At 37.6% G+C, this 24,378-nt stretch overlaps 3 protein-coding genes across 5 annotated transcripts in view; 2 read left to right on the top strand and 1 right to left on the bottom strand.

Moving 5' to 3' along the window:
- esamb (endothelial cell adhesion molecule b) overlaps positions 1-5,361 on the top strand; it is a 66,699-nt gene extending 61,338 nt beyond the window's left edge. Inside the window, exons 5-7 of the mRNA XM_028465075.1 lie at positions 2,337-2,459; positions 2,589-2,718; positions 3,830-5,361. Coding sequence (XP_028320876.1) covers positions 2,337-2,459; positions 2,589-2,718; positions 3,830-4,298 — 722 coding nt within the window. The 3' untranslated portion in view covers positions 4,299-5,361. The remainder of the gene's footprint in view (positions 1-2,336; positions 2,460-2,588; positions 2,719-3,829) is intronic.
- Positions 5,362-9,409: 4,048 nt separating this feature from the next.
- Positions 9,410-18,350, bottom strand: acad8 (acyl-CoA dehydrogenase family, member 8). Of its 2 annotated transcripts, XM_028464361.1 has the most exons (11): positions 18,201-18,350; positions 17,137-17,237; positions 15,706-15,875; positions 15,393-15,502; positions 14,174-14,250; positions 13,948-14,085; positions 13,720-13,855; positions 11,477-11,574; positions 11,249-11,401; positions 11,057-11,159; positions 9,410-10,992 (listed from the first exon to the last, which is right to left on the bottom strand). In XM_028464361.1, the coding sequence occupies exons 1-11, from the start codon at positions 18,316-18,318 to the stop codon at positions 10,937-10,939; spliced, it is 1,260 nt and encodes a 419-aa protein (XP_028320162.1). In that variant the 5' UTR covers positions 18,319-18,350; the 3' UTR covers positions 9,410-10,936. The 2 variants fall into 2 exon arrangements, with proteins under 2 accessions (XP_028320162.1, XP_028320163.1); XM_028464362.1 differs by lacking the exon at positions 18,201-18,350 and having other exon boundaries at positions 17,085-17,222.
- Positions 18,351-18,999: 649 nt separating this feature from the next.
- Positions 19,000-23,689, top strand: thyn1 (thymocyte nuclear protein 1). Of its 2 annotated transcripts, none has more exons than XM_028464364.1 (8): positions 19,000-19,057; positions 20,473-20,529; positions 21,032-21,186; positions 21,264-21,332; positions 21,470-21,562; positions 23,004-23,099; positions 23,172-23,322; positions 23,410-23,689. In XM_028464364.1, exons 2-8 carry the CDS (start codon positions 20,481-20,483, stop codon positions 23,454-23,456), a joined length of 660 nt encoding a protein of 219 aa, XP_028320165.1. In that variant the 5' UTR covers positions 19,000-19,057; positions 20,473-20,480; the 3' UTR covers positions 23,457-23,689. The 2 variants fall into 2 exon arrangements, with proteins under 2 accessions (XP_028320165.1, XP_028320166.1); XM_028464365.1 differs by lacking the exon at positions 19,000-19,057 and adding an exon at positions 19,072-19,148.
- The last annotated feature ends 689 nt before the right edge of the window (positions 23,690-24,378 follow it).

Raw genomic sequence — 24,378 nt, 5'->3', positions numbered from 1 at the left:
AAAAGAAAATTGCTATGGTCATAAAGCTGTGGCGAGGAGTCAGCGTTTACAGACACGCCCACACATGCATACTGTATGCATGAAGGCCCCAGAACAGCCTGTTTTTAGAAGCGGTCTGAAATGGACTTATCAGAGGGCTAAAACTGTTGAAAACAGGCTCGATTGGGAAAATAAACTTCAAATACTATGTTGTTGGGGGTTCTTAGAACAAATGGAGATGGGTGAAAAATAGCATAATACTGAACCTTTAACACAAGATAATTTCTCCTATTCATGAGCACGGATTAACTCTGGATATTAGTATCATGACTGGAGCCGTTACACCCTGAGCCGTCCACATATAGGCTGATTTACATTATGTCACAGGGTGGGAGTTGTGAGAAATGCTGCGCATTGACCTTGCAGTGATGACGGTAGAATATGAGTGATGTCCCCGCGGTGATACGAGGCAGTAATGTCACATTCATTCCCCTACAGCTCAGCCCCTGCTGGTACATGATCACTGTGCTCACTGTGCTACGGGCTTGAACTCGCTGTCATCATAATCTGTCACATTTAGGTTTTGCTCTTCAACCGGTCAGCTGGCTATTCAATCATCACAGTCTGCAGAAGGGTCTGGGTTTTATTTTTTTTTCTGTATAAAATATGGCAGGTGGTAAAACGTTGACAGCGAGTTGGAACATTTTCTTACTTTAACCTTAAACAGATTGGCAGTAGTAATATTATAATTGTGTTGACTCGCCCTCGTGGGGATAAAGTAGCAGATGGTGGCGACACAAACACACAAAGCTCAGTCCACGTCGCCTCGCATCTTAACTTTTGGATAAAAAGCAGCTGTTTGGATACAAAAAAATGTGAAGGATATTCTGGTCTCTTGTATTAATATGTTGACGTTAGGGCTGCACAATTAATCGAATTTTAATCGTGATCACCATTAAATTAACCTGATTGTCTGCATATTTAAAATACAGGCTCTTATTCTGTTAGCCTTTGGCACAATTTCAGTTCATGGGTTAATTTTTTTCAAACAATTTTTTTAAAATTATAATTACATGTTAAAGCTAATTTAATTACTTGTTAAAGCTAACAAGATAAAAAAAAAAAGGATTATAATCGTGATTACAATATTGATCAAAATTATCGTGATTATCATTTTGGCCGTAATCGTGCAGCCCTAGTTGACGTCTGCAATGAATCTCTCTCTCTGATATGCCACTTCAAGAGCAGTAAACAGTTGCTTTTTTTTTTTTTTTTGGGTTGCCATGACAACGTAAACACTCAGGCGAAGACATGACACAGTGTTACATTTGCGATTGGATTTCAGAGGGATTTGGGGGCCGATGCTTGTTTATTGTTCTTATCCTGTTTTAGCAGATGTGCTGCGAGGAGCAGATTGTGAGATAAACACAGACTGGCTGCCCTCTCACGACCTTGAAGATAGACATTATTACAAAAATTAAATAAATAAACTGCCGGTAAACAAACAGTGCTGCAAAACTACGTCATTTACAATGTCAGCACACAGTTCTGGATCACTATTGGTTAACAGAGATCATCAGTGACAGGTTCAAATCCATCCATCTGTACTTTTTATACATACTTATCCTCTTCAAGGTCCTTTAATCCTAAATTCTTCCATTTTATTCAAGATTTAAGTTCATTGTCATATCCACAGCAGTTCTAGTGCAAGTTCAACAAAAACTGAAATAGAATAAAAATCATGCAAATTATGTATTCATTTAATTATGTAAATTTAAAACATGTAAGGTAAGTATTATATAAATATTATTCAATATTGTATTTGATGTACAGGAATATTAAATATAAGTATATGCCAATTATGTACCAAAACTAACTGTAACAAAATATATTTCTCTATATCTAAAATTGACCTCCAATATGTTAAATGTACTGTATTTAATGCTATTTATCTATAATACTGTATCTATACTATCTAAAAAAAAAATTTAGATTGCAATTTTTACAAACTTATTTCATAGAAGTATTGTATCTTTTAAAGAAATAATTTATTTGTAAATTCTTGTGTAAAATAAATATTATTGTTCTAATCAAATGCTCCCTAGTAAACATTTAACTAAAGCGCTGTTATTTATTAGTAATAAACTAGATTATCAGTGATTGTTGTATTTACTTCGTTTTATAGTTAGTTATTTAGTTAAATGTGTGCTTTTAGAAGTTTGGAGAAGCTCATATTGTAGGTCAGTGTGCTAGTGTGTCAATATTTATGGTTCTCTTCCCTTGCCTCGATGCTAATCACGTGCCCACCTGTTTAAAGTGTGTGTAACACGGTGTGTGTGTGTGTGTGTGTTTTGCAGACGAGCGCCACGGCACCCTGAGGCTGAGCAACCTGACTAAAGGCATGTCAGGGAAGTACATCTGCAGAGCCAGCAACACGGCCGGCTCAGACAGCTGCTCCATCAACCTGGAGGTCATCACCTGTAAGTGAGACCAGCTGCTCTCAGTGATCACACTGCACAACACACACACACTGCACAACACACACACACTGCACAACACACACACACATTGTAGCAAACAATGAGTTTGTTTTTTGCCTTTTCCCGCAGCATCCAACGCAGGCATGATAGCAGCTGCCACACTGGGCTCACTGGTCGGACTGGTGGCCATGATGCTCTTCCTCATCTGCATCCTGAGGAGGAGGAGCGACTCAGAGGAGGAGATAGCCAATGAGATCAAGTGAGAATGACGTTCTCGTCACAGTATTCCAAAGGCTGATACTGATGCAACTTCCTGTTGGATGACTTGATACGTTTTAAAAGAGGTTCCGTTAGCTTAAACAGATTATTCAACTCTGTTAAATCCTAAATATTCTCTCATAATTCATCAGCTTTTCCATCACACACAAAGTTGTCTACAGTAGCAGGAATAAGGATGAGGAAAATAACTGTTACATTTAGCTACTGTATATTAAAACAGTTCCAAATGTTGTTTTAGGTTTGTTTTGCAAAGTGTTTCAGTCCAATAACCGCCACCAAAGGGCTAAGATTTTACCTGGTGTTTATTTATTTGTTTATTCTAGCAGGATTACGTCAAAAGTACGTAATGGATTTTGACAAAATTTGGACCAAAGGTAGACCTTAAAACATGGAAGACATGGAGAAAATGTAAGAAGCCATGTGACTGGCTGAAAGCAAACACACCTGATTAACTGATGAATCTATCAATCAGTTTTATCAGCCAATGGTGACGTTCGTTGACCCGCGACGTCAGGGCAGTGTCAAAATTCACCGCACAGATTTATCTCACCAATACGCAGAGGTTTCACAGCACAGAAGCAGTTTGTTAATGCACATTCAGCAATTCGCATTATCTGTGGATTTATATTACAAGTGTGCCTCAAAATCATATTTGTGAAGTAGATCGTGTGCATTTCAGAATTTATATTACAAGTTTGCATAAAATATATATTTGCGAAACAGATCGTGTGCATTTATGAATTTGAAATACAACAAAACAAAGCATGTGCATTCGTGAAAAACCCTGCAAGAGTTAATTCATTATGATACTGTTCTGATTCCATAAAGGACACCCAGGCAGCAAATAGTTGTGTTTCTTTGAGTTCTAACCGATCCAAACACGTCAGAAACTTAATCAGACACAACTCTAGTTGGTATTAGTAATAACCGCACTCATAGGCGTAATATTAGCATTCAGGATCTACAATCTTTCTGCTAAGGTGATGTAGAAAACTGCGATAGGGAGGAAGGATGTGAGCATTTCTACCTGGATGTTTGTTTGTTCACCTGTTTTCAGGAGTGTTTTTGTTCTTCTTCTCTTCTGACCACAGGGAGGATGCTCAGGCTCCAAAACGAGTGTCCTGGGCTAAAAGCACCACCGGCTCCGACATCATGTCTAAAAATGGCACACTGTCCTCCATTGCAACCAGCCCCCGCCCACGGGACCCTCAACCTCCCAACTACCACTACCCATACTCCCCCATATCAGCGTCAGACACAGGCTCCGTCATCAATGCCTACCAGCTGCGTCCGGGCGAGGCCAACACCCTACAGGGACTCCCAGGTTACAACGTCGGAGGCACGCCGCGCAAAACCAAGCGTCCTCCGAGTACAAACGGGGGCCCCCCGCAGCTCCTCAGGAGCCCCATGGTTGCTATTCCCAAAAGAACTGAGGGCGCACAGCCTCAGGTGGGCCCCCCACTCACTGTGTCCCCACAGATCAGCTCCTCGTCTCTCACACGGATGGGGGCTGTCGCCGTCATGGTGCCTGCTCAGAGCCAAGCTGGATCGCTGGTGTAGTACGGACATGTGGACATGTGGACATATGGACATATGGACATGTGGGGAGCGTCTGCCTTTAATCAGAGAACACTTTCTCCACAAAGACCTGAGACGCTGTGAGAGGAAAACGTCTCGCGAGTGGTTTGTTGGTATCGTCAGTGCACAAACTGTCCAATCGGTGACGCTGTTTGTTTGTCTTTTTAGTTCCTGTTTTGTACGTTTTTCTGCATTCAGACTCACTTTAAAAGGTTGGGTTTTTATTTACGTGCTTAGAATTCGTCACAATTTTAGGCACCAGTTGATCTTGAGTATCATTTGTTCACTGTTTGAACTGCAAACAAACGCTGGCGTCTACTCAGACTTTTGAAGAATACAAGTATCAGCCTCATCCGTGCAAAGCATGAGGACTGGGATGAAGCTGAAATGCTACGGTTTCCCTTTACACATCGTTGAGAGCGACGTTTCTCAGGCTAATTTCACCAGTTCAGAGCAAAAACTCACAATCCAGGTTCAGCAACGTTTTGAGCACTTCACATTACTTGTGACAAACAACTATTGTACACTGCTCAGTTGTGTGACAGCTATGACTTTTTGAAGTTTTTATGGGATAATTCCCCTTTGATTTGTGCCATCATCAGCAAAATGATGCATTATTACTACAGGGGATAAAGGAAAGAAAATGCCATTTTTTTTATCGCCACGTGTAGAACATATCCAACTAGAATCCAGAGGAAAAAAAAGCAAGGTTTACTCGAAAAATTTGCAGCTCCAGTTTGTTAACATAAAGCGATTGTAATGGGATTACTTTTCATGGCATTGTGAGGCGAGCTGTTCTTATTCAGATCATTGATTCACTTCCTCTCATCATACATCAAGGTTTTAGAGTTAATAGTTATAAAGCTTTACTTCCCACTGAAGAACTCATTATGGTAATAATCTAAAATGTAGCCAGTCACATTTATATTAAAAATGGGGACAATAACTCATCCTCTTATTTTATTGTATTTACCTTGTATGGGTTGCAAAGGCACAGTGATGATCAACATGTTCCTAATTTGCATTTTAGATTGAAAATGAAACAAAGGTAATGTAAATTCTACAAAGGGATTGAATTATTCGTTTTCACTAATAATTAAGTAATTTGTGTTTTGTTTTTGTTTTTTCAGTGCGAAGCCAAACGTGAAGAACATAACCAAACAAATCCCTTGAAATTGTTTAAGTAAATGACAATTCTTGTTGAATTAAAAGCTAACATTTACACAAGTTGGTAATTTGTTCAAGAGATCCAGGTTTGGGGAACTTTTCCTCTCTAATCAGCAACTTCTTTACAAAATGGTTGAAGGTCTGGTTTGTTTCTCCTTTTCCCAGTTTATTATTCAGTTACTCACGCAGTAACAAGCCATCTAGACTAAAGTCTTTCTAATAAGAAATCGAATTTCTTCATTTATTTGTTCAATTTCTACTGGATAAAATCAAAAACCTATAGTTCCATTGTGTCAAAGTGAGCATCTCTAAAGCATATTGGATTTAGTTTGACATAATGTTCCCAGTTAAGTATCAGAAAGCTTTCTAAGGTTTTATACAGATAGCTGCCGTAGATGGTTTCAGAATAATAATTCCAGATGTTTGACATATTTAAGCTTAGCGTCTTGGTTCTTTGTAAATGCACTGGAAACAATGTGGCAGTGATGTGTTGGCATTGGAAGGATTCATGTAGCACTTCTTTGACTTTTCAATCAATAAAAGTTGGCTTTGGTGTTTGACTTGTACATTAAATCAATTCCATTTTCACACATTAAATCAGGAGTTCTCGACCTTGGGGTCAGGACCCCACTTTGGGTCAGGAGACACTGTGAGGGGGTCTCCAGTTGCCTTCAAAAAGCTAAGATTTTTTTTTTTTTTTTTTTACAGTTTGATGCCAATTTTTGCTTATTTCTACCCTTTTTCTGCAATAGCACCAAACTTGCTATATTTTAACCTATTTTCATCATATTTTCTTGCCATATTTTTGCACATTACTGCTAATTCTGCCACTTCTCTATCAAATTTCAACACCATTTCTACAAAATTTCATTCCACTTTCAACACTTAAACCCTTTCCACCATTTATCCCACCTAATGTTGAAATGGTTGACCCATTATTGTGACTTTTAACCGCTTTTCACCAGATTTCATACATATTTTGATAATGTAACCACATTAACTATTTATCATGCCAATTGTTTGCCAGTTTCAACAAATTGTTTCTACTTATCGTTCCAATATTTACACTTTGAACCATTTTTAGCCACTCAAATTCGCAAACTTTTAATCAATTGCTGTGGCTTTTAAAAATCCCATTTCACCACCTTTGATCACTTATTTTTGATTAAAATACAGATTTACATCTTAAAGATGACTATATACAATGGCTTAAATAATACTAATGTTCATGGATAACTGGATATTATTCTGATTAATAAATAAATGTGTTTACCACAGATTTAATGAACGATGGACCATCATTTTACTGACCTTATAGATGGTCCCGTCTCCACATGACTGTTCTTTAATGTTCATGTCTGTGTTCAACCACCTTCAGATACAGTGGGGGTCCCCGGTCTCTGGAACCTTTATTTTGGGGGTCACAGGCTGAAAAGGTTAAGAACCTCTGCATTAGACCATTTGAGTAGGTTTGGGGTAATTTTATTAGGAGCGTAACATAAACATGTGGAGTCTAAATCACATTTTTAAAATCAAGTCCAACACAGTGTGTGACAAAAAGAATCTGAAAGTCACTTCATGGCCAAATATAATGACCTATATTTGTTTATTTTCTATGGATCTCCATCTACCTCTAACTTTCACAAAAAACAGCAAACAGAAGCATCATTACGTTCACAACGAATCAAGAAAAGAAAAAGAAATGGAAATGTTTTTGAACAAATTCCCTCCAATAGGAGAAATGCTTCTAGTGAACGGAGACGGAAACCTCCAAAGAGGTGCTTTTTTGTTGAAAAGCAGAAACACCATGTTCCCCTGCTGCTTCTAAGCAGTCACAGTTACTGGATAAATAAATCAACACCTAGATATATATTTAGACCCTCGCTTCTCGAGGATGTTTACCTAAAAAAAAAAAAAATATCAGCTTGGTTATGAAAGTCTGCAGCCTTCCCTTCCCCGTCATTCATCGTCCATGATTTGACATCTCATGCTAAACTGAGCACCAGCAGACAGACAGACAGACAGACAGACAGATGTTGTCAGAGTTCATCAGCTCAACTCAGACCCAAAAATATTTCCTTCTGCATTGTTACTGACAGGCTTGAATGCTAATGTTGAGCATTTCATGTGACAGTGGTGCACAAACTTTTAGAAATGAACATTTTTTTTTTTTTTTTTTACCAAGAAAGGGTAAAAACAAGACCAGCAACTATGTTTTACATTTTCTAAAAATCAATGATAATACTGAGAAATTCAATCACTTGAACCAATGAAGCCAAACATTCATCAATGGTGCAGGTGGAACAAAAAAAAAAAACCCATCAGGAGCGTAGCTGGAACCAGGGTTGGGATCAAATATAATAGTAATCATGTAATTTATAATTAATTACAATTATGGCATAATTCTAATTGTAATTCAAAAAATCTGTTCCTGTCGTAATTGTAATTGAGTTTAGATAATTGACTTAGTAAGTGTAATTGCCATGAAAATTTGACAAAAATTGTCAATTATAATCTAAAGCAAAGATGGAGAATCATGTTACAGTTCTACACATATGTAGTGAACAATTATTAAAATATGTTTCATATCAAGCTTTCCCACATTTTACCATTTAAAAAAATAGAAATCGAAAGGTATACAAACACAAAAAAGGCTCAGATGTCCACACTAAAAATATTAAAACCTATATTTTCATTGATTATGAAGCCTAACAAGGCAACCAATAGATAGGAAATAAATTAGATAATAGATATTTGTTTTTAGTGTTTTTGTTTTTAGATGGCGCCGCAGATGGTTGCCTCGGTACTGCACTCTCTCGTAGTTGTTGCGTTTTTGTACGCCAAAACAACCCGCCATAAAAAAACAGTTTCTTCCCCCAGGCTGTCACTCTGATCAACGCTAAACAGTCAAAGAGTGTCAGACCTGTTTCTGTGAAATAACCATGGAACTATACATAATGTAACAGTCACTTTTGAACGTATACCACCCCAACGTGGCGCCTCTTTTATTTTGGTATGGTTATTGGGTCACTCTTCTTCGTTTACTTCCTCTTTTAACTTTAATGTCGTGGACATCGGCCGCGTGTACTCAGACCGATGTGCAATGTGATCGTTACGAGTGGTGAAGCTCTCATATTTATAATTTAGAATAAACAAGACTGTGTGGAAATCAAGAAGTCTTGCTCATTTTGCTATCCAGCAGCACTCGTCCACGGCAAGATACATCACCACACGTTACAATAACAACCCTGGATCAATCTGTCACTGAGAATGTTCATGTACATAAACGTATACTATTTAGTTTAAATGTCTACTCATCAATGCACTACTGCACTGTTATCTTATTATTACTATCTTAACTTGTTGTTATCTTGTTATTTTATTTAGTTTTGCACATATTATTAACTACTGTTTATACTGTATATATTTTTTTTTAATAGTTGATTGTTATTATTTAATGTTTACACTATTAGAGAGAGCACAGTTCACCAAGTCAAATTCCTCATGTGTATAACATACATTACATGGCCAATAAAGTTGAGTCTGATTCTGATTTACAGCTGATTTCGGACCCGTTGCTAACAGAAAGCTAACACAAGAGGAAGGTTAACTTTTATTAGGTTATTTCAGGCTCAGTAACAGGGATTAATTGTAATTGAAGTTTGGAAATTGAGAACGTAATTGTAATTGACTTTCTAAGGATAAAAAACAATTGTAATTTAATTGTAATTGGAAAAAATGCTGGTCACTGTAATCGAAATTGAACAGAAACAGAAATGTTTCTAAGAGTCTTATTGTTATTTTTTTTTAATATCTAAGCGTTTCTGTTGAAAGTCAGTTCTTGTACTTATCACACCAAGTGATGACATTCAGTCTCGCTAATGATACTGAACAACAAAAGAAACCCAAGTATGTGTTGTTGTTGCTTTATTTGGGAAATGTATCTCTGGTAGTGTGAGGATATCCTTTGAGACGAATAGTGCCACTGTGTTTGAGTTTATTTACAATAATCAACAGAAAATTAGCATTTTTGGATCAAGTGACAGTTAATATACGTGCTGTGACCTCCATGTGCTGTAAATAATCTTTCACTAAAATATACATTTCTTGTTGTGGGATCACCTGTCATTTCTCTCTAGGATTCTCTTTTACTATGCATTACACATTATGTTTGTCATCAGGATACGGGGCGAGGAAAGGGATGGGCCAAGTGATTACGGGTGGTCTTCTGGATCTTTGTCTGAGCCTGATGGTGGACGCGTAAACAAGGAGATGTTTGGTAAACCAGTTTTAAACGTACCGACCAATGACGTGTTCATTGAGTGAAAATGCAGTAAATATCGAATGTTACCTTTTGCTTTAATAGAATATATAGATTTATACAGCAGTTTGTTCTAACCAACTAATTTGATTGGACGAGAGATATTCCATGAATGCTGATACAGAGTAACAGCACTTGGACTTGTTAAATACCGTATCACTCTAATAACCGTTGGTCAACTTTCAATTAGGAAATGTTTGTGCGTTGCCTGGCAACAGCCTTGTCCCCCTTCCAGTTGTTGACCTATTTGTTTTGGCAGAGTCAAATAAATGATTAAATAAAAAATAGGGGTGTCCCGATCCAATCTTGATATCGGTCCGATATCAGCAAGAAAATGAATATCGAATGTCAGTTTTTCTCATACCCATTGTTGCTGACTATTGTTCTCTGTTTGAGTAACATCACCTGATCAAGCCTTTTCTAACATTCCACACTACAAAATAAGTAATAAAAGTATGCATTATTTGTGCCGATATTGCATCGGATTGATATCGGCATCGGCCGATACCCAAGGCTGTAATATTGGCATCGTATCGGAAGTGAAAAAGTGGGACATCCCTAATAAACTTAATACTGTTGACCTCTAAAATGCACCTGTTGTATAAAAGCTTGTGATTAAATACAAAATACTCAAACAAGATCCCCACTTCCAAATTCTGTTACAACTGCCATATTGCTTTAAATCTATATCAATCTACTGTATGTCTCAGTGTAAAACTCAGCACGACAATAATTAACTTGTGTTTCTTTTGTTGTTCAGTAAATATTTGTAATGCACTGCTAACGCACAAAGGTTGTTAGTTAATAAGCTTTCTTGCACAAGCCTAAAAACTCTCCATTGAGGAGAACACAGAGATGGTGATCAGTAAGAACTCCTTCACAATAAGAGTAGAAAAATTACTGAGCCGTCATCATTACCTGCTTACAGAAAAATAGATGTTTGCTAACCATACAGATGAAGCTGGCTCAGAGATCTTACTATAGTTCAGGCACGTGAATCACCTTATCAACAAAACACACACCCTAAACTACCCGCCCCTCCCCCCACCGGCATTGACAGCAATGTTTTGGAGTGTAATCAGCAGCATTTCTCACACAGTAACACTTTCAAAGATCTGCAGCCAGCGTTCGATCAGGACTCTGACAGAAGATTTCTAGAAATGATCATCCTCATGACTTCATTAGTTCCTGTAAAAAGAAATAACAAATGTAACGTACTCTAATCATTATGTTTACTGTGAGATCAGCCCACCTTCCAGGATCTGATGGACTCTAACGTCTCGCACAAACTGCTGCACTGCGTAGTCTTTGAGGTATCCGTAGCCGCCGTGCATCTGCAGCGCCTGGTTGCAGATCTGTGAAGAGAGCGGAGCGCGGCTCATGATAAAGCCCACATTTTATTCATGGAAAAACCAAGGCTGAAGAAAGCTTCACCATTACTCACATTGAAACATTCATCGGTTGCAAACAGCTTGGCCATGGAGCAAATGGAAACAGCGTCCGAGCGGTTTTCCTGCAACGCCGACGCAGCTTCACGGACGAGAAGACGAGACGCCACGAGCTTTGTGGCCATTTCTGCCAGTTTGAACTGAAGGAACTACACAGGACAACACATATGGAGGCTGTTTGATTCTAAGCAGATCCTAATGTGAACGAGCTGTAAACCACTGACCTGGTTGTTAGAGAGAGTCTCTCCAAACTGTTTACGCACCAACAGGTGATCCCTCGCCAGCAGCACGGAGGCATGTGCTGCACCCAGCGAACAGGAAGCTGAAGCACAGACAGAAGGTCTGATTAAAGAAATGATCACAGACCAAACCCACCACATGATTCCAGCAACTCTTCTTTTTTAAGATGTGTAAAGGTTTCATTTAGTAAGACAACTTTTTTTCAAACATTAGTCTAAATAAATGAAACCTTCACACGTGTCAAACTCAAGGCCCAGGGGCCAAATCCGGCCCTTTAGAGCAGCGTTTCCCATCCTTTTCTGTCTCATGTACCCCCCGAGGCCTCTCTTATTTTATTTACATGTTGTAAACATGTTGGATTCTGAAATCTCCTACAGCTTGAAATTGTCAACCTGTACGTTTAACGCTCACTAAATATCAATTTTGTGCATTACAATTATTGTATATCAGAGAATTATTTACCCCAATTTTTAGTAATGTGCATAACGTGTTAGTAACAATTTAGTAGGATATTAAGGCCACAATAGGGTTTATCCCATTAATGCCGTTTATTGTCAACGAGTGGAAAAGATGTTAGATGAGCATGTACAGTGTCTGAAATAGGCTTAAAAATGAAGCAGCATGTTCAAGTACCCCTAGGGGTACACGTACCCCTGGTTGAGAACCACTGCTTTAGAAAAAGTAAATATAACGTTCCCGCTCTTGTAAACCTCAGCCTAACATTTGAAAAATCCTGATCCACCTCCTTTCCTTCTTTAAAATCAGTCCACGCCAACGTTTTGTTCAAAATCCTCAAAAATGCTGTTTTTTCACCAAAAATCAACCGACTGGATTTTTTTTTCATTACCTGGAATCCCCCCATTAGTACCAATGGTTGGTGGGTATTGCAGTAAAAGATCTACACCACTCTGCACACACAGACGGACGAACTGATGACATCACCCTTTGGCCGAGGGTAAAAATGACAGAGAAATCATGAAATATTGCGTAAATTACCAAATAATCCAGTTGTAGATATCTAAAAATCACCAGTGTAATAAAACTCAACAATATTGTTAGGAGCTTGCATTTTTCCTGTTTATATCACATGAATGCAGTCATTTTTAATTGCAAACTGTGGGGAAAAAAAACCTTTATTTCCACAAATCTTGCAATTTCTCAAGAAAGATTCCTCTAAATTACACAAAAATTGGGAACAAAATCAAACATTTTTGAAGTGAATCAAACTGATATTGAAAACTAAGACAATTATGTTAAAGTTATTTTTCCTCTCACCTATAAACTGTGGCCCACTTCAGATCAAACCGTTCCACATTTGGCCCCTGAACGAAAATGAGTTCGACACCCCTGCCTTAACATATTAAGATGCACCACATGTCTTATACAAATAAGTCCAACATGTAGCGTTTCAGATTCTTTCACCCTTTGGAGTGTTGAATCATGACAACATACAACTAAGGCAGGATTAACAAATTGTTTTATTAATTTGTATCAATTTTCCATTGAATGGTCTAATATTGATTCAGAAAATTCTAAGATCTATCATTTAATATGTCTTTTCTACTTCAATATTAAGTAGAAAAGTCGTAAAAATGCCTTTTACTGTTACCAGAATTGTCAATTTTTTTTAATTCTATTTATGACTCCATATTTTTGGGGTATTTTAGTCTTTCTGCTGTTTGATTGATTGATTGACTGCTGACAATGACATCTCATTGTATTGTCTCATCAGTACAATGACAATAAAGCTTCTATTCTATGTCTACAATGTAAACACTGATATTTTTAATACTGCACCAAGTTAGAGTTAGTTTCTACCATTTACAGCTTTTGTTTTTTGATAATCTCTTTCATAGTCAAGTAACATTGTTACTGATACTGAAAAATCATTGAACCATATGGAAAATCTCATTGAATTGATTTGGGCAATCGGAATAGATTCCAGCTCTACATACGACACATCATAAAACATAGATCATTATTTTTTTACCTGGGTAATTCTGCCTAAAAAATACATACTAATTGTATGTAGTGGAAGTGACGAGAGGAAACATCCAATAATCACTTGATGATTCAGAGATTTCTGTAACCATTTCTCACCTTATTTCCATTAGGAAAACCAAAAAAAGTGGCAAAATGTGTATGCCTGATGACACTATATGGCTCGTCTAGACTGTATAACCACATGTGATAAGAAATGCTGACACAGCATGTCTTTTCTCCTCACCAATGTTAATTCTGCCTCCGTTCAGGCCTCTCATGGCGATGGTAAAACCCTGACCTTCCTCACCCAGCCGGTTGGAAACAGGAACAGCACAATCTTCAAATATTACCGCCCGCGTTGGCTGGGAGTTCCAGCCCACCTGGAGGAAGGAAAGGGAAAAAACCCACCAAGTCCAGATTAGGTGACGCTGCCATCTAGTGGCGACACACAAACAGCTCCATCAGACTCAACCTTTCTCTCTTTTTTGCCAAAATTCAGCCCTGGCGTTCCTTTTTCCACAACCAAACAGGAAATTCCTTTAGGTCCTTTTCCGCCCGTTCTACACATCACAACATAGACGTCAGTGTCTCCTCCTCCACTTATAAAGGCCTGGAATAAAGTCATGATAAGGCACAAATGTCATTTAAGGCAGATATAAAAACAATAATAACATACAACAAAGGACCACGTGAACGACCTTGGAGCCATTCAGGATGTAGTGGTCGTCTTTCAGCTGAGCAGAGGTCAGAAGTGAAGCAGCGTCACTGCCACTGCCTGAAACACAGACAACATGAAGCCCCTGATCTGCTGCTTTATTACGTACAAATCGAAACATAACGTGCACTACCCGCACTTAAAAACCCTCGGCCTGACATCTGAAAAATCCTCAAAATATTAACTGTCACGAAGAATAATTTACATTGATTTATTGTGACCAAACTTCGCACTTCAGTGACTTTATAGTTGGAAATTGTTCATCCATTACATTTATAATACCGGTAGGGGAATAAAACATTATTAAATATGATTACTCACCTGTTTATGCATAGAATTTTATTACGTAGTAGTTTCTGTGACAAACACAAAGATAAAAAATGTTGCCACTAATCAAAAGTCCTGAGTGAAGTATCAATGCTCCACCTCATTTCTTTAAAATCTGTCCACGACAAAGTTTTTTTCAAAATCCTCACCAAAAATTGTCCAACTGGAAAAATGTCTTCATTACCTAGAATCCCCATATTAGTACCAATGTTTTGATGCATGAACTGTTGCTGGGTTATGAATTCAGATTGACACCTACTGTACATATAATAGAGTCCAAAAATAGACTTTTTTTTTCGCCACAACTGATCAAATCGGAAACATTTTAGCACTAATCTAAAGCCCTGAGTGAATGTCACCTTACAGCAAGGTATCAATGGTCCACCTCCTTTTCTTCTTTAAAATCTGTCCACGACAAAGTTTTTATCAAAATCCTCGGGGCGGTGTTTAGCTCAGTGGGTTGAGTGCCCGCCCCATGTACAGAGGCTATAGTTCCTCACCTGCAGCGGGTCCAGGTTCGATTCCCGGCCTGGGACCCTTTCCTGCGTGTCATTCCCTGCTCTCTCTGACCCCTTTCCTGTCAAGCAACTGTCATATAAAGGCCACTAGAGCCAAAAAAATCCTTTAAAAAAAAAAAAAAATCCTCAAAAAATGTTTCATTACCTGGAATCCCCCCATTAGTACCAATGTTTTGCTGTGAGAATGATTGGTGGGTATTGCATTAAAAGACGTACACCACTCTGCACACACAGACAGACATACAGACAAACGGACAGACAGACGGACTGATGACAAACCAAGAAAACGACGACTCAAACACAGCCACCTTTAATCTAAACAACTGAGAAGTGTTTTGTCTTCAACCACAGACTGACCTGGTTCTGTCAGGCAATAGGATGCAAACTTTTCCATGGAGCAGAGGTCAGGGCAGAACCGTTCTCTCTGCTCTGTGTTACCAAACGTGTCGATCATCCAGGCACACATGCTGCAGAGAACATGCAAACTGCAGTTTAGTACATAACAGCAAAAAAAAAACTAAAGTTCAACTCTTTCACTAAAGGTCAAAACATAACCATGTTCATTTTCACAGTGTTAATGTATCTGGTATGATCAATATGCAACATGCCTTCTTCTGCATGTTCATATTTTCATAAAACGTTTGCTTATGGTCAGTTAACGTGTCCGTACTTGTGGATACTGACGTAAGCGGTGGTGCTCACGCATCCTGTGGACAAGGCCTCAAATATGACTGATGTGTCGAGTCGAGAGAGGCCGGATCCTCCCACATCTGGATGAACATAGATCCCACCAAAACCCAGCTGGGCTGCTTTACGCATTGTTTCCACCGGGAAGATTTCCTGGAAAATAAACATCTGTATTTAAACTCCAGACTTGGTACAAAAAAAAAAAAAAAGAAGAAGTCACCTCATACATTAATGGGAATTCTGAAGTGTGCTGAGATTGAGCACGACTCATTGATTTTTAAAGAACCTAATCAGAAATCTGTCAAAACTGCAGAACAGAAAGCAACATTTCCATTTTAACTGTATTCATTATAATAAAACAAATAAGGTGGCTTAGTGTGCCAGAGATTAGTGAAGTTGCTTTACAAAAAATACATATTAGTGTCAAACTCAGACCTTTGCACCTCCATGTTCTCCATATAGTTAGTGGGTACTGCACTGGGCTGTTTTAGAGAACTCTGGTTTGCTGCAGACTCAAAAACTTAGTCTCTAGATTGCATGTAGTCAATTGTGATTTTGTCCTCATTATGGCCTTCCTTTCTTTGTGATTTACAGAAATCAGCTTAAAAACTAAATATTCTGCACCAACAAAAGGCCAAACAGGTTTAAAAAGATAGAAAGACAACAGTGACTGAAATAGCCACACAATAACCTAACAGTTTGAGCCTCAGCCTAAAAACCCTTTCAGAATGTAAACAATGGCATGCCTCTAAAAATAATGATCTGTCAAATGCTTCCCAAGGGCAGCATAAATGTGGATTTTTTTTATTTTTACAATTACTTTTCTGCAGCCTGTTTTGGGCCATTATATCCTTAAAGCTGCCTAACCACATAACTATTTTGTTTTTTTTTTTAATTGTGCCTGTTTTTAATCCAAAATTGTTCTTAATTCACTACTGATGCCAGTTAGCCTCCAAAAAACACTGAATAACTGATATCTTTGGCGTTTTCGCAAATTAAAAATTAGGCCTAAAACAAAGGCGGATGCCGATATTGTGGCTTTCAAGGAAACACTTAAATACCGAGTGACGTTATATCACTGGGGAACGCCATGAACAAACCAGAAGAAAAATGGAATCAAGCAAACCACTCTCTTGTCTGGTGAAGAAACACAATAAGTAAAAAGACTTCTTAAAGAAAATTTTCCACTTCGGCGCCGCCTTTTCATTCATCTATGCGCAAAACTTTTCCAAAGCTGAAGTCACATGACCATTTGTCATCAAAGCCATCGTTTGTAATGGAGTCAAAAACAATCTTCAAGCAGCAATTTCAATCTTTGACAAATGTCTGAGAGTAAATTATCCTGTTTCTTATAAGAAATACCTTTGATTTGTTGATCTCTGATAATAAATGTTAGTTATTTAACAGAGCACACCTGCTGATCCCACTCTGCCATGTGTGGAGCCATCTCATTAGCAGCAAAGTCAAAGGCAACTTTTTGAAACTCCTTCTGTTCATCAGTGAGTCCGTGGGCAGCTGTCAACAACAAAGAGCACACGTCATGTGACCCTGTACGGTACTGTAATATTCAAAATTACTTAAGCAGAACTTTTCTAAATATTTGTAGTTAACAGTGGTACACAGATTATGGATTCACTTCATCAGACATCCGTAGAAAGATATTTTAACAGTACAGTAATCAATAACCACAGCTCTAAACACACTAAAAAAAAATTAGAAAGTATCTAGAGATATTTTAAACGTAGCCATAGCCCCAGGGACTATGGGTATGGAAAGTCTAAGGTGCCGCACTCTCGCATCCTTCCTTCTGCAAACGTGGGTTCAAATCCCATTTCTGACATGTACATTTTTTCATTTCAACATATTTAACACAGCAAATTCTACCTTTAAAAATACATATCAGACTTAAAATAAACATTTTAGGGATAGGACTAAAATAAAAGGGTTAGCAGGGTAGCTGAAAATAAATGAGCTAAAATACAACTGACGGAACTTTAAGTCCCGTGGTGCACCTATCACGTGATTTAAATTGGCCAGTGAGGGGCGCTGCATATGCATAGAGAGGCAGTCTATGGGTACGTTTAACGTATTCATAGCCACGGCCATAAATAATGACTGACAGAGGACATCTAGGACTTTAAAGAAGCAACAGCTTTGTTTACATGTGTTTTAGCAAAACAAAGCACAACACATGATGTGGAGCCACATTTTTTTTGATAAGTAAGGTCAAACTGTTACCAAACAGTGGTGGAGGGGGCGTGGCTTCTTAGGGGACCAAATAAAATACTACAAACCAAATACACAACATTTTAACTTTAATACATTAGATTAACTAAATTTATGCGATTTGTCCGTTTTGCCTCGTTCTTTCCACGTCTTAGCTGCTATATAAGACTTGGGAGTCATTAGCATATTGGCTACCAAGTTACACAACGTTCACATAAGTTGACGTAAACTTCATCATTTTGTAAGACTTACGGTCAATACACGACGCTATTCCTCGTCGCTGTCCGCCGATATTGTATTTTAAACAATGGTTTCGGCAAATGATGGAGCTAAGTCTGCAGATTCTTGCTAGAGGTCCAGTAGCCGCCATGTTTACCTCCACTGTTGAGTGACAACCCTTTCTGTGTATGTATCCCTGCGGTCCTAGCGCCCTTCCGCTTACCTTTCAATGCGTTCCTTCTACGGCCAGCTAAACTCTGCTTCTGATTGGTCAAAAATTATGACACGCCTTCTTTAAAATTGTTGATTGGTCAAAACTCGCTACTTTAACCAACGAGAAACGGAGGGGGCGGGTCTTTAACGTCACACACGCACTTATACGTTGTTTTTTTGTTTTTTTTATGAACAATTTGTTAGTGTATTAACAGAATATATTCAAGACTAATCAAAACACAATACTCAACATTAACAATCTAGGAACTAAACTAAATAAATTAGAGGTCACTCAAAAGAACAAATGGCAGCATGTTTAGATTTTTATTTTGAATATCTTTATCTCAAATTTAAACAAATTAAAAAAAAGGCATGAGTCGTTTTTAAATATCTACACTTTTCAATGAAAAAATTGGCAAAAAAAAAAAAAAAAAAAAAGGATATTTTCTTTTCCAAACGTAATCTTACTAAATGTAAGAGCTGGAAAACAAGATTTGTGAGGGGGGGAAAAAAACAGCTTTCACGTCCTAGCGTTGGAAGATTCAACAAGTATTTCAAATAAACCAACGGCAGCATGCGGTGACAAAATCAAGCGCACCCGTTGGTTTGTTGACATCACGTGATCACAGCCTATTGGCGGGTTCTGGTGTGCTGGTTTCCCTGCTGTTTGTCTCGTGGTAAGACCGGTTCTGTAGTATTTCATGAACACGTGTTGCTGTAAATTGCACAGTTTGAATGGAAACAACATTATCAGCGGAATGACTAGAAGTAGGACAGAAAAGAGACTTTATTTTACAAATATCTGCTCTCTACTTCAGTGATTCCAACCTTGTTTGTTATATATCCCTTAGTTAATGTTACACCAGGCTCGTCTAAACCCTTTCCTCTATCTGGTCCAGCATTAACCTCGGATTTAAGCTTTTTTTTCATTTTGTTTGTGACGTGTTAATGTTTCTGCTGTATTTTAATGAGTGTGTCACAATTTATTAACTATGGATATGGAAAAGTGTCTTGTCTGCATGTAAAGAGTTGTTTTATAATGCTTGAAATGAAATCGACTTACCCCTGGTTAGGTTAATGATACATACTTTTATGACTTATTTTGTAGTGTGGAATGTCAGAAAAGTGATTTTTATCCAAACAGAGAACAATAGTAGGTATGAGGGAAAAACTGACCCTTTTATTAATAACCAATGGGTTGCTTACATTTTAGCTTTAAGCACAAGAATATTCTACAATAGAATAGAATAAATCAAATGTAAATTAGAAGACACAGAACCAATAAAAACAAATTGTACTTTCAAAGTAAAAGATTTTTTTTTTTTTACTGTAGGTATTGAGTTCTGTGTAGTGATGGAGTGAAGTATGAAATAGAGTGTTTGTATCGGAGATTTTAGATTTTAGAATCTATTTATTTATTTATTTTTGCTGGTATCAAACCGATTTCCAATATCGGATCAGGACACAACTAGAAATAAGGATGGAATGTAATATTGTTGAACTATTCCATATTAGTTGCTATTGAAAGACAATATAGCCATACCAGAGTCATAGGAAATTAAAGGTTTTAAGCATAAACAAATAGGGGTGTCCTGATCCGATATTGATATTGGATATCGGTCCGACATCAGCCAGAAAACGAATATCGGATTTTATCAGACTGCATCTAAAATCTCCAATATATATTATATCATATTCATTCAATTGTAGAATACTGTAGATATTATGTTGAAGGTTAAAATGTATGTAACTAATTGGTTAATAATAAATGGGTCAGTTTTTCTCATACCTACTGTTGCTGACTATTGTTCTCTGATTGAGTAACATCACATGATCAAACCTTCCACGTTACAAAATATGTAATAAAAGTAGGTATGATTCGTGATGATATCGTATCACATCGATATCGGTATCGGCCAATACTCAAGGCAACAATATTGGTATTGTATTGGAAGGGAAAAAAATTGTATCGGGACATCCCTATAAAGAAAATGGCTTTTAAAAAGACAGGAACAAGCTAGTTTTTGATAAGCAGATATTCAATTTGGAAGAGATGAATGTAATATCTTCTTATTTCCACTTCTTTCTTCAGACTGAGCGATGCCTCCAAAGAAAAAGGCCAGAGTGAGTAAAAGAGCCGAACGCTCAGGTGAGACGATGACTCCGTTGTGCAATCCTTGTCACTATAAATGTCACATGAGGAATTTAAGACCATTTTTAAACTAGAAAAGTATATTTTGTGTGAGAATGTCTCCCACAGACATGCCATTTGTAATTTAAGAACTGGAAATAATCGACTATCGGCCGATATAAAGGTATTGACAGAAAATGTTTTTGTAATCTCTGCATTTAAAACGTTGTTGGTGATGACTTTCATTTACTGTTTGAATGCTGAAGTTGCCATTTATAGAGAAAAATATTTTACGCAAGACACCCTTCTGTGTTGAAACGTATTTTACTGATGCAAAATAAAAAGTCAAAAAGTAATTTATAAACTTGGTGCCTTTTTGAAAAACGGTTTGTCCTTTGTTGAAATTATATTTGCTAAAATTAGCTTTGTTTTTTTTTTTTTTTTGTAAACTTGTGCTCCATACCATGGGTAGGGTTGTGAGCACTGAAATAAAGATAAGACACATTTCTGATTGTTTCAGGTGACGATGGTGAAAAGGGAAAAAGCTCCACGGCTAAAAGAAAAGCTGCAGTTCCTGCTAAAAAAACCGAAACGAGCTCCGAGTTTGTGCCGTACAGTCGTTGGCTGATGAAGTCTGAACCAGAGAGCCGCTTCGAGAACGGCATCGACGTGAAAGTTCGCATCAGCAGCTTCGTCGGCAAATAAAACCTATGAGCCGTCAATGCCTTTCAGACACTTTGTTTCCTCTACAGTTTGGCATCGAGGATCTGAAGGCTCTGCCTGATCAGACGAGCTGCTGGGACGGTGTGCGGAACTACCAGGTACAGACATTCATCAATAAAAAGACTTTCTAGAATGAACAGATGTTTATCACGAGTGCAACCTCGCCTCATAATCTCTTCCTATTTGTGCAAATCGCTATCTGGATAAAGAAAGTAATTGGTTTTGTCAACTGCAGGCTCGTAATTTCATGAGGCAGATGAAAGAAGGGCAGCTGGCTTTGTTTTACCACAGCAACTGTAAGGAGCCGGGAATAGCAGGAGTCATCAAAGTGAGTTTTACTGGGCTGGGAGCTAAACATGGAACCAGTGGTTCCCAACCTTTTTCAGGTCATGACCCTATTTTTATATCACAAAATTCTGGCGAGAGACATTTTTTCCTCTTTTAGCATTAGTTATAGTTGAGAAAGAAAGTGAAAGTATTGAATACAATTGTTTTAGATTGTGTGTGTTTGTGGTAAAGAATAACAATTAAATAATAATATAAATAAATTAAAAAAAACAATAATATAATTCGTTTATTTTTTTTAATCAATTACTAGACATTTCAGGTGACCCCCAAGGATTTTATCTGCGTTTCAAGCAGGGTTGGGGTCAATTTGTAATAACAATTACGTCTTCAATTATCCATGTTCATTTACAACTCAATTATCATTACATTTACATTTTTTCCATTTACAAATAAAATGATTATTTAGCCCCTGAAAGTCAATTACAATTATGTTCTTAATTACTCAAGTTAAATTACATCCATCCATCCTTTTTTTAGACACGCTTGTTCCTGTTTTTCAGGGTCGCTGGGTTCTGCCGGTGCTTATACAGTATCCGGCTCACACTGGGTGGCGGGCGCATGGTGGGGGTACACCCTGGACAGGGCACCAGTCCATCGCAGATGTTAACTTACAGTTAATTACAATTACTGAGCCTTTAATATACAGTATAAGCCCATAAAACATAACCTTCCCCTTGTGTTAGCTTTCTGTTAGCATCTCTTATGATAATGGGTCAGTTTTGACTCATGTCTTAAATCAGCTGTAAAATACACACAAAATATATGTATTTATCATCTAATTTGTTTTTTATCTCTTGGCTACTTTATTAGGATTCCTTTTCCATGTAGCTGTGGCTACAACAGTAGCTTACCACCACTAAGTGTGGCGTGAAAGAATAATCCCTTAATTCTGTAAAGCGACTTTGAGTGTCCAAAAAAGCGCTATATAAAATTGATGTATTATTATTAACGCACATTAAATATGAATTTTGTGAATTACAATTATTGTATATCAGAGAATATATTTACCTTAATTTATAGTAATGTGCATAACATGTTAGTAACAATTCAGTAGGATATTAAGGCCACAATATTGTTTATTCCGTTAATGCCGTTTATTGTCAACGAGTGTAAAAGATGTTGGATGAGCATGTACAGTGTCTGAAATAGGCTTAAAAATGACTCAGCATGTTGAAAACAGGTTCATCAATGTGCTCAGGTACCCCTAGGGGTACACGTACCCCTGGTTGGGAACCGCTGCTCACGAGAACCAACAGGTAAGTTTGATATAAAACATATAATGATAATTATGTTCATGTCAATTATCTGAACTCAATTACGATTACAACAGCAAAACACAAATACACAATTATAATTGACCCCAACCCTGGTTTTAATACATAGGATATGTGAAAATAATCAAGCTGTTCCATCCCTTATAGATTGTAAAGGAAGCCTATGTAGACCACACCCAGTTTGACAAGAAAGACGTCCACTACGACGCCAGCAGCAAACCAGACAACCCCAAGTGGAGCATGGTAACCAACAGATGTGAGCGCACTCATAACAGATGTGCAAACGTGAAAGGTTAAACATGTTTCATCCCTCAGGTTGATGTCCAGTATCAACGAATGATGAAGCGTTTCATTCCCCTGTCTGAGCTCAAAGGTTACCACACGCAGCACCTCTCTGAGGGGGGGCCTTTAAAGCAAGCTGCACTTTTTACCAGAGCCAGACTGTCTGTGCAGCCTCTCACTGCTGGTACGTACAATACAATCCTGTGTATGATTCACTCTGGTGTTTAATATTAGGTGTGTGAGACTGATTTTAAACCAATCGTCTCTGCAGAAGAGTTCGACTTCATCCTGAGTCTGGAGGACAAAGAGCCGCAGTGATGGTTAGCTTCGTTTTGCAGCACAGACATCAAATAAATACTGTGTAATATTATATTAGTGGGAAAGAGAGTTTTGTGCATTATTGTGTTTGACACAATAATGAATTACGTATTTTTGGATCAAAGACTTCATTTTGTCCTGTCAAGAGTTTTAAGATGACTATTAAACGGTTAATTTGACACTATTTAGATACTATTTACCACTACTAGCAAATCACACACTTATTTTCAAGAAAACCACACAAGGGTCAAAGGAAAAACTGTAAAAACGTCTTAAATTTGTACTAGTGCACGTGTCAAACTCATGGCACGAGGGCCAAATCCGGCCCTTCGAAGCACCCAATTCTGCCTGTAGGAGAAAATAAAAATGACAGAAAAAACATGAATCATTGAGTAAATGAAGCTCACCTGGTGTTTATGTCACATGATTACAGGGATTTTTAATGTTAAACTGTTGGAAAAACTTAAAATTCTTACAAATGCCTCAGATTTTCCTCAAATTATGACATCTTTCTTAATTAAATAGAAACTGGTTACAAAATCTTGGAAACTTAAAGTGAAGATCCTGTTGGGACTGATATTTATCACTTATTTCTTGGATATTGTCTGTTTCTTACATATTTTGCATTCTATGTACACGTTTAAGTGTAAACTAGTGCTCAATAATGTTGAAATTAGTCGTTTTCCCACAAAAAATATGTTGATCAAACTGCTCCGTATTTGGCCCCTGAACTAAAATGAGTACTAGTGTGTTCTAAAGTAGTTCATTTTGTTTTTATACATTTTCAGAAAATTAGTATTTTTCCATAGTTTAGTTCAAGTGATACGAGTCAAATCCAAGTAGTTATTTTGTTGTTCTCTAACTTGCAGGATTCAAACGAGCCAAATCTTCTCATACCTTTGTCCATTTAAACTCCTGACCA

This window comes from Gouania willdenowi, chromosome 13, assembly GCF_900634775.1.
Source record: "Gouania willdenowi chromosome 13, fGouWil2.1, whole genome shotgun sequence".
NCBI classification, from domain to species: Eukaryota; Metazoa; Chordata; class Actinopteri; order Blenniiformes; family Gobiesocidae; genus Gouania; species Gouania willdenowi.
Note: the sequence above shows the minus strand (reverse complement) of the source record. Positions and strands in the feature narration are given on the sequence as shown.